We start from the raw sequence: 12,081 nt of genomic DNA on the forward strand, positions 1-12,081 counted from the left end.
GTTCACAACTCTACCCACAATGCATTAGTGCCCCAATTTTTCCATATCTTCAACATTTGTATTTTCCTTTTCTGTCATATTAGCCAATCTGTAGCTAATGAGGTAGTACCTCAGAGTTATTTTAATTCGCATTTCTCTAATCAATAGTAATTTAGAGTATTTTTTCATGTGATTATAGATAGCTTTAATTTCTTCATCCGAAAACTGCCTGTTTACGTCCTTTGACCATTTAAAAATTAGGGGATGACTTGCATTCTTATAAGTTTCACTCATTTCCATATGTATTTGAGCAATGAGGCCTTTATCAGAAACAGTTGTTGTAAAAATTGTTTCCTATCTTTCTTCTTTTGTTCTAATCTTGGTTGCATTGGTTTTGTTTATGCAAACCTTTTTTAATTTAATGTAATCAAAATTATCTATTTTGCATTTCATAGTGTTCTCTGTCTCTTGTTTGGTCATAAATTCTTCTCTTCTCCATAGATCTGACAGGTAAACTTCCTTGCTTTCCTAATTTGCTTATGGTATCACTCTTTATGTCTAAATCATATACTCATTTTGACCTTATATTAGTGTACAGTGTGAGATGCTGGTCTAAGGCAGAATGTTTCCTAAAGAGTCTGTGGATATCCATGCCAGATATCATTAGTTGCCCCAGTGGTTTGCCATTGCATCAATCAGTTGTCAGGCTTTTAAAGTTGTTTTTCTTTATAACACTGATAAACTCCTAGAAAATGTTATATTTACTGCATGGCTCCATTTCTTCACCACCCACTGTTTCTTCTGCTCATTGCACCTCTCTTTTGTCCTGAAGATTCAGTGAAGAAAGGTGGATTTCAAGAACTGTTTGAGCAAAGGAAAAGAGGTAGCCTTTTATTTGGGCAGGGCCATCAGTTCTAGGTATATAGGAAATGGCTCAGAAATAGATTTTAGTTTATTCCATTTCAACATGCATTTATCAGGGTATTTGTTAAGCAATAGATTTGGAATCAGAGGACATAGATTTTAATCTGTGTTTTGTCATTTCCTATGTGACCGTGAGTGGATTATCATGATTCTTCATCTGACTTCTACTCTATCATTTTAGTGAACCTGCTTCCCAAAAAGTCAGCATTTGCTTCCTTATTGCCAAGTCCAAAGATATGAAGACCTGAGTTCAAATCAGGCCTCAGACATTTAGCTATGTGACTATGAACAAGTCACTTAAACTCTGTTTGCTCCAGTTCCCTCAATTCTAAAATGGGGATAATAGCATCTACCTCCTAGGGTTGTTATGAGGATCAAATAAGTTAATAATTGTAAGGCTCCTAACATATTGCCTGGCACATAGTAGGTGCTTAATAAATGTTTGTTTCCTCCTTATTAAATAGATTTTATCTTGGGACAGCAGATTTTAAAGGGTTAAGAGAAAGGATGGGGAGGATTTTTCATGCTAAAACTCTATAGCAGGTGTGAGACAAGGAGGGATAGGAAATTCTAAAAAAAATGAAATTTTGAAAACACAAATAATTTCAATTAAGAAGAAATGGGCAACCAGTTAGGGTACACTGGGGATTCAGAAGGCAATTTCAATCTAAAAAACTCTTGTGTAGATGGTAGAAGCAAGGGCAGGTAACTAAGGATGAATATAAAAGTGTGACACGTCCTATAAGAATAGTGTCAGGCATGCTAAAGCTCAGAATGATAGTAGATTGGCAATGAATGTATTTTTAGTCAATGTTCAGGAAAAAAAGTGAATCCAAAAAGGGACAGGACCATTGCTCAGTGTCCATTAGAGCTACTAATAATCAATGGAAAGAATAACAGAAATATTCAACTCTTATTTTCCTTTTTTATCCCCTTTTCTGCTAAGGACAATGTCATTTGGGCTAGGGAAAAAATAGAGTAAAAATGACTACTGAGGAATTAAACCTTTTGTTTTTACCCTTGTATACCTAGATACTGCTGTAATGCTTTGCACAAACAAATATTTAATAAATGTTTGCTACTTGAGCAAATTGAAGCTCAAGGGTTAAGTGACTTGTTAAGGGTCACATAACTATTGCAGAGGTATTAAAGGGCTGGACTAGTATTTGGGCCCAGGTTCTCTTTTACTCTCAATGCAGTACTCTTTAGGACTATCAGAATAGGCAATATAGAATGAGCCCTATTTGTATCATTGTGGTGATACTGTTAAAGTAACACACACACATATACATATACACACACACACACACACACCCAAAATAATAATAATACTAGTAATAGTAATAATAATATCTAACATTTATGTAGGCTATATAAGCTTTGGGACTTTCAATATCACAGGATCATAAGCTACACTCCCTTTATTGGTTACTGAGCTTTCTCAACAGCTCTGAGGCAAAGTGGAGGATACTGAAGTTGACAGGTTGTTTTGAATAACTCCACAGCTAATGTTCCTTTTCATCACATGATTAGCTGACCAGCACCAGTTACAGAATGCCTATGCATACTCCAGTCTTTCCAAGGGATTTTTCTGATGTACTTTGTCCTAGTGATTCTCCTGGAAGTAGCTTTCTAGTGTCCTCCATGTGGACAACTGACATCTTAGGTGGTGTAGACCTGTACCAGACCCTAATTACACAAGGATGTGTAAGGGCATGTAAACACATGCCCATGTAGATTTTGTGTGCCAAGGCTTGTCTCGATGTGTCTCACAGGAAGGTAAGGATAGATGTTTCTAGTGTCTCCTCTTCCCACTGTTCTCCAAAGGAGATTTTTATTCCTGCAAGGAAAGGAAGCAAGAGGTGAGTCCAGAGGCCCACAACTCTGCTTTTTCTAAGAGAAAAGAAGTGCCAGGCTATATGTCTATTTGTTCTCTTAAATACTATTAATCTAGGGGAAGTAATTTTGAGGTTCAAGTTGCATTCCTGTTATGTGTATCTTTTAATGGGAAAAGGAGGCCCCAATCTAAACATCCAAGGCTTGAACTCCTTCCCACCAAATGCCAATTCCACAATAAACACATGTAACAAGTAGCAAATAAACTCATTTATCAAAGTTGATAGCAAAACAGAAATCAGAGAAAGTATACATAGGAGAATATATACTGAACAATACAGAGTGAATGAACTCTCCCATTAGGAGTGAAATTACTCAAATAAATTAAGAGAATCTCAGATTTTACCCAAAGGGAAATTCCCCAAAGTCTCTAGTGTAGCAGGTTGAGGATGGGGATGTGATAAAGATTGTCATTTCCTCTAAATGTCAGCTTCTTTTCAGAATCTTTTTCTCCCTTCAGAGTCTTGAAGAGAGGTTGGAATGGTGCATCTTTTCTCTCAAAGCTGAAAGTCTGACCAAATCTCTCTTCTCTTTAGCTCTCACCAACTCCTCCCACCACTCACACAGGCACAAGGCATTGAGTAATTAATCTCCACCAATGAAGAAAGAGTCCTATGCAATTGGCTCTTTGAGCCAAGGGTTACAGATGATTTTGTAAAAAGATAAAGGACTCCTATCAACTCAGAGTACCTGAGCTGAGATTCATTTATTCCTCTAAATAAAAATGCCCTGGAATTCAAAACTTAACAATATTGCTTAATAAATTTTCATCCAAAGGATTAGGTTGGGTGACCAAAATAGTCATGTTCCTATGATCTCAGCTTATTAAACTTGACCTAAGACTTCCAATAAAGTAGAAGGGAAAGTTGGAAATTTCTTGAAGGACGGAAGCAGGATAGCACAAACAAGCCTGGCTGTTTACATAAAGCCAATTCAGTCACATTTTAAATTTTAAACTATAGAACACATTATTTATTCTAATTTAGTTTTTGGTGAAATCTTTTGTTTTTATATAATCTACGTTTCTCAATATGTCTTTTTCTTCTTCCTCTATCCTAGAGCTATCCCATATAACAAGAAATTGAAAAGAGAAAAATATTTTTTTTGCCAAAATAGCCAACACTTCAAAAAATTCTGACTATATACAGTGTTCTTCTACAAATTCTGATTGTATGCAGTGCTCCAAATCCATAGTCTCCCACCTCTGCAAGTTGAGGAGATCCCTTGTCTTTCCTAAATGAAAAATGAACCTTATCCCACAAAGTCATCCTTGGGCTCTATATTAAATGTGATACTCTCTTCTCTAACCCATCCTTCATGCTGTGCCAAACGTACCTTCTTTATTACCAGAGAAGTAGCTTAGTATAATGGAAAGAGTGCCCAGTTTCCTTATCTGTGTCACTGCTCTGTAGTGGCTCCTATTGCCTTCCTAGTTAAACTCATCGGATTCCTTAACCTGACTTGCGAATATGACACCATCCTACCTCTGCAACCTTGTCTCATGTTATTATCCCTTTGTGTCCTCTATACTAGAATCAAACTTGACTCTGCAAATATCCCTTGGATATTACACATGCATTCTTGCCTCCATGCCTACATCCATATCTTACCTTGAAACTATTCTTTTAAGAAACTTTTTCAAGACATGAGGACACTGTCCAGTGAATTGTTACTTCAGATAAAACTGAAGATGAAAAAAAAGTTATAATACCCATTAGAATGCAAGTTCCTTGAGAGTATGGATGGTTTCATTCTCTGTGTTTCTATCTCCAGCACCTAGCACAATGCCTGAGACATAATAGGTCTTTAATAAATACTTGTTGATTGATTGATTAAATGCATCTTCATCTACTACTAGTGCGCTATGTCCAGGCTTCCTCCTCTTCACTCCCACTGCCTGTTGAATTCCTACTAATCCTTGGAGCCCAACTCTTCTTCTAAAGCCTTTAAATATCAACTGTCCTAGGAAGACTTCACTGATCTCTACAGTCATCAGTGACATTTTTTTTCTCTGATCTCATATAACATTTGACTTCTGCCTTTCTACTGTACTTATAATGTATTATATTGTAGGGGTTTTTTTGGGGGGTATGTGATGCTCCCCTGCTAAATTGTGAACTCCATTAGGACAGGGACCATGTCTAGTTTAAAGTTTGTGTCTCCTTCAATGCCTAGCACAGTGCTCTACATACTTTAGGCACTTAATAATTGCTTAATTGAATTGATGATATTCTATAAGTATATGATAATGGGAATCCTTTTAGGTTAGACAAGATGATAGCTGGCATATTTTATAACTCCAAAATTCTGTGATTCTGTACTTTTGGAACATTAAAGAAAAGATTAGATTTTACTTTGAGATCCATCAATGTATAAGTAATCCTCTAGATGAAGTAATAGAGTGTTGGAGTTGTAGTCAGAAAGAATTGAGTTTGAATCCTATTTCAGAACTTATCAGCTATGTGACTCTGGGCAAAGTCATTTAACCTCTCTGCACCTCAGTTTCCTCATTTATAAAATGAGCATAATACTAGCACTTACCTCACAGGATTGTTGTAAAGATAAAATGAGATAATATATGTAAAGCAATTTGCAAAGCTTAAAGCATTGATATTAAATATTCTTATTAATATTTAACATAGTAAATGTCATCATTATTATTCTCCATTGTTTCTTCTAGATTTTCTTGTAGGTACAAGATTGGGGAGAAACTCTATGATGTTGGTTGGGGGTCTACTAAACAAGAAGCAAAACAATCTGCAGCCAAGAATGCATATGAGCAATTAATATTAGGCAACAATTCACAGGTATGTTACTTTCTCATTTCTTCCTATCTGAATTCCCTTTAAAGCTGGTTTGAAGATAAAATTTAACAGAAACTCCAGTGAAAGTTTTAAAAAGAATGTTGTTCTAGGTGAGCTTAGGTCCCTGCACAGGGCAGAGCATGTTCCCATTTCTGTCCTCTCTCAGAATCTTTACACAGACTCTGCTTCATGCCTGGAATATCAGAAAAGACAGATAGGAATCTCGATAATAATGAAGTTGGAAGAATATGATACACTGAACAAAAGGGGGAAAAAACAACCATAGAATATGTCAAATGGTAGTTATAAGGCTTTTCTTGAAGAGAATGGAGCTCGACTCTCTGAGATGACAACTGGTGATGATGTGGACCCACAAGTGCCATTAGCTGAGAACTTATCTAATAGGAAGGAAAGGAAGAAAAGATGAGTGGTGGCAATTGGTGATTTACTGATGAGGAGTACTAACACAGTTATTTGTTGACTTGACAATAACTAAAGAGATGTCTAGTGTTTTCCTGAGGCCAATAGTATGTTCAAGAAAACTTCCCAGGCTTGTTGAACTGGATGACTACCTATCTCTGGTGACACATGTGACAGAAATAATACTGCTCAGATGGACCCTGGGATGCATAGTTAATGATCATACTAAGAATTATGAAAATTTTGGGAGCAAAAGAAGAATTTTCATTGTTCCTACTAATTGAAAGCAACAACTTCTGAAAAAAAAGGCAGATTTGGGAAATTAGTGTCTAAGATTTAAGAGGATGTCCTAGAATAAATTTGGATTTCTAAAGGAATGACAGACTTTTGGCCAGGGTTGAAGTATAGCTCACCAAGGCTGATTAATAATAATAATAACAATAATAGTTAGCATTTGTATAGATAAATATTATCTCATTTTATCTGAGCCAAAAGTTTTTGCCTGGAGCTTTGCAAATCTAAACAAAGTACTTGAACCTGAAGAGGAATGGAGGAGTAAAAAAAAAAAAACTGCCTGTGTATAAAAACATGAACACTAAGCTAGATAATACGGACAACGGCTACAGTATAGACAGAAGAAAAGCAGTAGAGATGCCAAAAATTTATGGAAGATAAAATTAAGATCCAAGCAGTGGCCTCAGATGACTATACACAAATATACAAATAAGAGTAGCAAGCAAGGTGAACTAGAGATCCTAACTCAAGAAAGCAAATTTAATTTTCCTTGAGAATTGGTGGAATAACACCCATAACTGGAATATGGCTTTGGAGGAGTATGTTTTATTAAAAAGTTAGCATATTAATAAATTCAACATGGGTTAGGATAGATCTGTATATTGAGAAGATATGTACTCATGTGAGGAATTCCAGGAACCTGAAAGAAAAAACATGGTTAAGAGCATTTGATTGAGTATAAACCGAGGAAGAAATTGCAGCAATATTGTCACTAGAATATCCATTTTTTTGTTCTATGTAGTTAAACTCAGATTTGCAGGATAGATCACCCTGGGCTGCATCTTGAACTCCAAGGCTCTTTGAAACACCTTGTTATATTCCTTCCTCCTTTTTTTTAGTGGGTGTAGAATAGTCTTGTATTGTTCAAATGTCGTTTCCTTAGAACTTGTTTCTGAATTGAATTGTTAAATTTAACCACTGCCATCTCAGAGTTTGCAGCCTTGAGTTGTTGGGTTTTTTTTTTCCTAGAGGCAATATGTTAATTCTTTCAAATGGAACTTCATTTTCTATGTTCAGAAATACATATTATTTCCTTCATTATGGTGTTAAAGCTTTTTGTCCTGTCATGTTCTTCTGGAAGATAGATGATTCTTAGATGGTCTCTACATACTCTTCTTTGAAATCCATGTTTTGCTTGTAGACTGAGCATATTTTCTTTTAATATTCTTGTTTTTTTGCTTTTCTTCTTCTAAGTTGTCCTTCCCTTCTGTAGATTTGCATTCCCAATCTATTGTTTTCTGTGTTTCTTTGGTGAGGCTTGCCCTTTCGGATTCAAGTTTTTCTATTTTGCTCATTATTTTTGCTGTGCAGGACATAAATTCTGCTCTCATAAGTCCTTTCTCTTTTAACCCACTCAGGAACAGCATGTTGTAGTTACATGTTCTCCTCGAATTGCATAGGGTCTTCCATCTCGTCAAGTGTTGGATCATTTTCCTTCATTTTGTAGTATTTATTTATAGATGCCTGAACTCGTTTACTAAATCTGGAGGCTATATTTACTTTTCTTGTTACTGTTTTACCTGTTGATTTATCTGTTTAGTCAAAGTCATTGAGATTTCTTTGGTACTTTCAGTCACCAGTTCCCCCCCACCCCTTATTACCTTATTGCTAACTTCCTTACTCCCTTCCCGCTGTGTGGGCTGTTTGTGACCCCCTTGTAATAATCAGTCAGAGACTTTTCTTAAGAACGGTAAAAAGGAGTTTTATTGCTTTCTCATGAGAAAGGATGCTCTCTGTGTGGCTCAAGATGGTATCAGCGAGAAAGTGCAGGGGCGTATAGCTCAGAACAAGTTTATATAGACCCTAACACGGGAACCCCACTGGCTCTTCTTCCCATTGGCTGGGCTTCGGAGCTCACAGTCTAAGCACGGGAACTTCTCCCCAGCAACAAGAGAACAAAGGACAAAAAGAGCAGGAAACAAGGAACGATTTGCTTAGCAGCTAGGGAGGGGGCCTGAGGACGGATAGAATCCAGGTGAGCAGGATGGGGCTCTGTCACCTGATCTACTTGCGACACTCTGCTTTCTCAGCGAGGCAGCTTCTGAGCAATGTAGGGAGGGGTCAGCGCTGATCCTACACGGAGGGGGCTTCGCTATTTCAGCATTCCATTCACTGCTGATTGTGGGTTCTTTGCGGCCTGGATCTCAAAGCATCTCAGCCTCCTCCCATGTTGGGCAATTCATGGTTCACCAACTTAAGTCTCTGCCCCAACTGAGCTTTGGGTGGTCAGCACTAGCCCCACCTTGGTGGAGTGCTATACAGCTCCCCACATGCATGATGTCCATTCCTGGTGACCTGCCTCTCACTGTTTCTTAATTCTCTGACTTGACATCAGCAGTTCAGAGCCTACTTTTCCTGGCACCGGCAGCTCAGAGTCTGTTTTTCCTAACATTGACAATTCAGAGCCTGTTTTCCCTGATACCAGCAGTTCAGAGCTTTGCAGTGCTGGTACTTCCAGGTTGTAGCCCCCACCAGGCTTTTGCTTCAGAAGGCCTGTGGCCCAGCTGGCTGTTGAGACCCAAATGAACTTCCACAGCCTTGAGCCAAGGTCTCTGTAGCACTGGAAAGAGGGGGTAGAGAATAGGGTGCAGGGGTTGATTTTGATGTAAGCCTGTACCAAATCTTTGGGTCTGTTAATTCCGCCTTCTTGCTGGCGGTATGGGAGGTGGGAGAGAGGTGCTGAATGATCTCAGGGTCAATGAGCATCAATTCTTGCTGTGTTTTTTTTTTTTTGAATTTTTATTTTGGGTTCTAGGAGTCCTAGACCATGGAACAGCTGAAGTTGTTTTATCTTTGGTATATAATTCCTGATTTGAAGTGGCTTGAGAAGTCATGGGGATAGAGAAAATTTCTAGTCCTCTGTCTTGTTCACATGACCCCAGAAGTCCCAGTCATGTTTTGTACTATTCATGCAGTCACCTTATTTAGGGAGGAAAAACTTTGAAGTGTGAAATAAGTCTTCTAAAATGTTTCTTACTTTGTAGGATATGAGCTCTTCAGTGCCATCTGAACCATCTCAAGATTCAAGCATTTCAGAAAGCAAAACAGCAGTTAAAATAAATTATATTGATCCTCTGAACCAGTATGCACAAAAGAGGAGAATCACTTTGAACTTCCCAATAGAAATGAAATCAGAACCTAGTGGACTTCAAAGGTGAGGGATTACTTTGGTCCTTCTATTTATTTAATGCTTGCTTCTGTCTTATCAACAGTATATATGATGTTTCTTTTCATGGTTTATGTTTTAGAAACTGTAAGGATTTTACTCTTTATTTTTTACGATAATGTATGGAAGGACTCCACAAAATCCTACTCAAGTGCTTCACTGTGGCTTGGAGGTTCCCCACCTCTGCCCTAGGTTCTCAAAAGCTTTGCCAGCAGAGTATAAGCTTTGCCTGGTTCTCCCATGCTGGACAGGCTTAAAATATCACCCTAGTAACAGAATTTGTTTTTTGATGACCAACCTAGTTAATTATGGAGAGGCATGGGGCAGCTAGGTGGCACAGTGAGTAGGGCATTGGCCCTGGAGTCAGGAGGACCTGAGTTCAAATCCAGCCTCAGACAAAACACTTGTCACTTACTAGCTGTGTGACCCTGGGCAAGTCACTTAACCCCAATTGACTAAAAATAAAAAAAAAATAACGGAAAGGTATATCAACAGAACGATAGATACCAGATGGAGAATTTTTTTTGGTGGGGGGTTGATGGGCCGTGGAAACCAATGAAACAATGAAAAATTTTTAAATGGCCCTCATTCCTGGATGGCTTCTTTCTGCTTCTGCAGTGTTGGGGGCATAATGGTGGGAAAGGTGGCTGAGGGTGCTTAGAACTTTTAGACAATCTTCTGGAATGTAAGCCTAGCCCTCTAACCACTTTACCACGCTACTTTTCTTAAAGATGCCCAGGGTTTGTTTCCCCTAGGTTGGTGCATTTGTGAAGGGCAAATGGTTTGGTTACTCAGTGTAAGTCCTAGGGTTCAGGACCTACTCAAATTACTCTTGAATCCTGGAAGAGTGGCATAACTTTTGGTTGGACACCACAGGTACCATAGCGTATCAGTTGAGTCATAATTAAGGGGACCTGGATATCACTGTCATAGATGGAGATATATCCTCTTTGTATCTTTTGCTTTGATATCAATAAGTTATAACTGGGCAAATTCCCATTGAGCATGAGCTCTTTTTCTCTTCCTCAAATTCAGAAATGGACTATCATAATAGAAAAAAGGAAGAATTATAGTAAATGACTTTCTTAGATGAATCCTTGATCTGTCAGTGTAGATACTTCTTCTGATCCAAATTGCAATCCTTCATGCCTTCACCTTTACGTAGATGATTTTTGTCCTTTTGCTTCCATAAATCTTCCCAGAGAGCCATCTGAATGTGCTGGAGGTCATCCTCTGGGTACTATTCTAAGGTTACCCCATGTAGCACCTGGGTTAGTCTATCTGCTGTACCTCCTTCTCATTAAATGACAGTCTCCACTCCCTTATTGGTCAATTGTGTATGTCCTTGGTCATATGCCTTTTATACCACTTCTTGTACAAGCAAATCACCATTGGCAAAGTATTGCAGCCTGTTTACACAACTGTGCATCTTTCCATTGCCCGGTAATTTTGACTCCTTCAAGATCATGATGTTTCATAATTTATAGCCATGTAGCATAATAAGGAATATTTTTGTGTATAAAAAGATGGTCTTATGTGGCAGCAAGCAGCTTGGGTTTATTGAAAATCCTGGGCAAATTAATCATAACTGACATAGTACATAAAAGCTTGCAAAAAATTACATGCATTATCTCATCTGATCCTCAGAAAACCCAGTGATGTAGATATTACACATTGTGACCTAGTGACCTAGCAGTTTTGTTGGACTGGGAATCAGGCTGATCTAGGCTTAAATCCTGCTTTAGACACTTAATAACTATGTAAACCTGGGGAAGTCACTTAACCTTTTCTAAGCTCCAGTTTCCTGATTTATAAAATGGGGATAAGAATAATGCCTACTACACAGAGTTGTTGTAATGACCAAATGAGATCATGTGTTAAAATAATTTGCAAACCTCGAATATATAAATAGGTGCTATTATCAGGCAGTATGGTATAGTGAAAAGCACTGGATTTGAAGCCAGAGGTCACTGGTTTCAGATCCTACCTTGTTCACTTATTACCTATGTAACCTTAGGCAAGTCACTTAACCTTTTGGTGCCTCCTTCATGAAAGTAGGGGGAGTTGGACTAGATGTCCTTTAAGATTCCTTCCATCTCCAAATCTGTGATCTTGTTATTATCCCTCTTTAATAGATGAGGAAACTGGAGCATTGAGAGGTTAATTGATATGCCTGTATTCTAACCAGTCATGGACTGCACATATGGAGAGCTGATTAGGAAACAACAGTTTTGTCAGTATCCATCACATCAATAATCAATTGTATTTTCTGTCATGTTGCATTGTTTTTCATGGTACTTTCTGATTCTCCTTCTAAAAAAAGGTATTCAGGCTATAATATACACAACCACTACACCAAAGTAAACAGAGTCAACATAATTCACAACCACCATATGAAGTAGGTACCTCATTTAAAAATTTTTTAAAATTTTATTTATTTTTAGTTTTCAACATTCACTTCCACAAGATTTTGAGTTCCAAATTTTCTCCCCATTTCTCCCCTCCCCTAACCCCAACATGGCATGTAAATTGATATAGGCTCAACATATAAATTCATATTAAACTTATTTTCACATTAATCATGCTGTAAAGAAGAAT

The 12,081-nt window shown here is 37.8% G+C and overlaps 1 protein-coding gene across 2 annotated transcripts in view; it reads left to right on the forward strand.

The window, feature by feature from the left end:
- Nucleotides 1-12,081, forward strand: part of EIF2AK2 (eukaryotic translation initiation factor 2 alpha kinase 2) — an 81,800-nt gene that overhangs the window by 18,134 nt on the left and 51,585 nt on the right. For both annotated transcript variants that reach the window (XM_020992717.2, XM_020992718.2), the window contains exons 6-7: nt 5,480-5,606; nt 9,302-9,471. In XM_020992717.2, coding sequence (XP_020848376.1) covers nt 5,480-5,606; nt 9,302-9,471 — 297 coding nt within the window. The remainder of the gene's footprint in view (nt 1-5,479; nt 5,607-9,301; nt 9,472-12,081) is intronic.

This window comes from Phascolarctos cinereus, unplaced genomic scaffold (genome assembly GCF_003287225.1).
Source record: "Phascolarctos cinereus isolate Bilbo 61053 unplaced genomic scaffold, phaCin_HiC Scaffold_2;HRSCAF=192, whole genome shotgun sequence".
Taxonomy (NCBI): Eukaryota; Metazoa; Chordata; class Mammalia; order Diprotodontia; family Phascolarctidae; genus Phascolarctos; species Phascolarctos cinereus.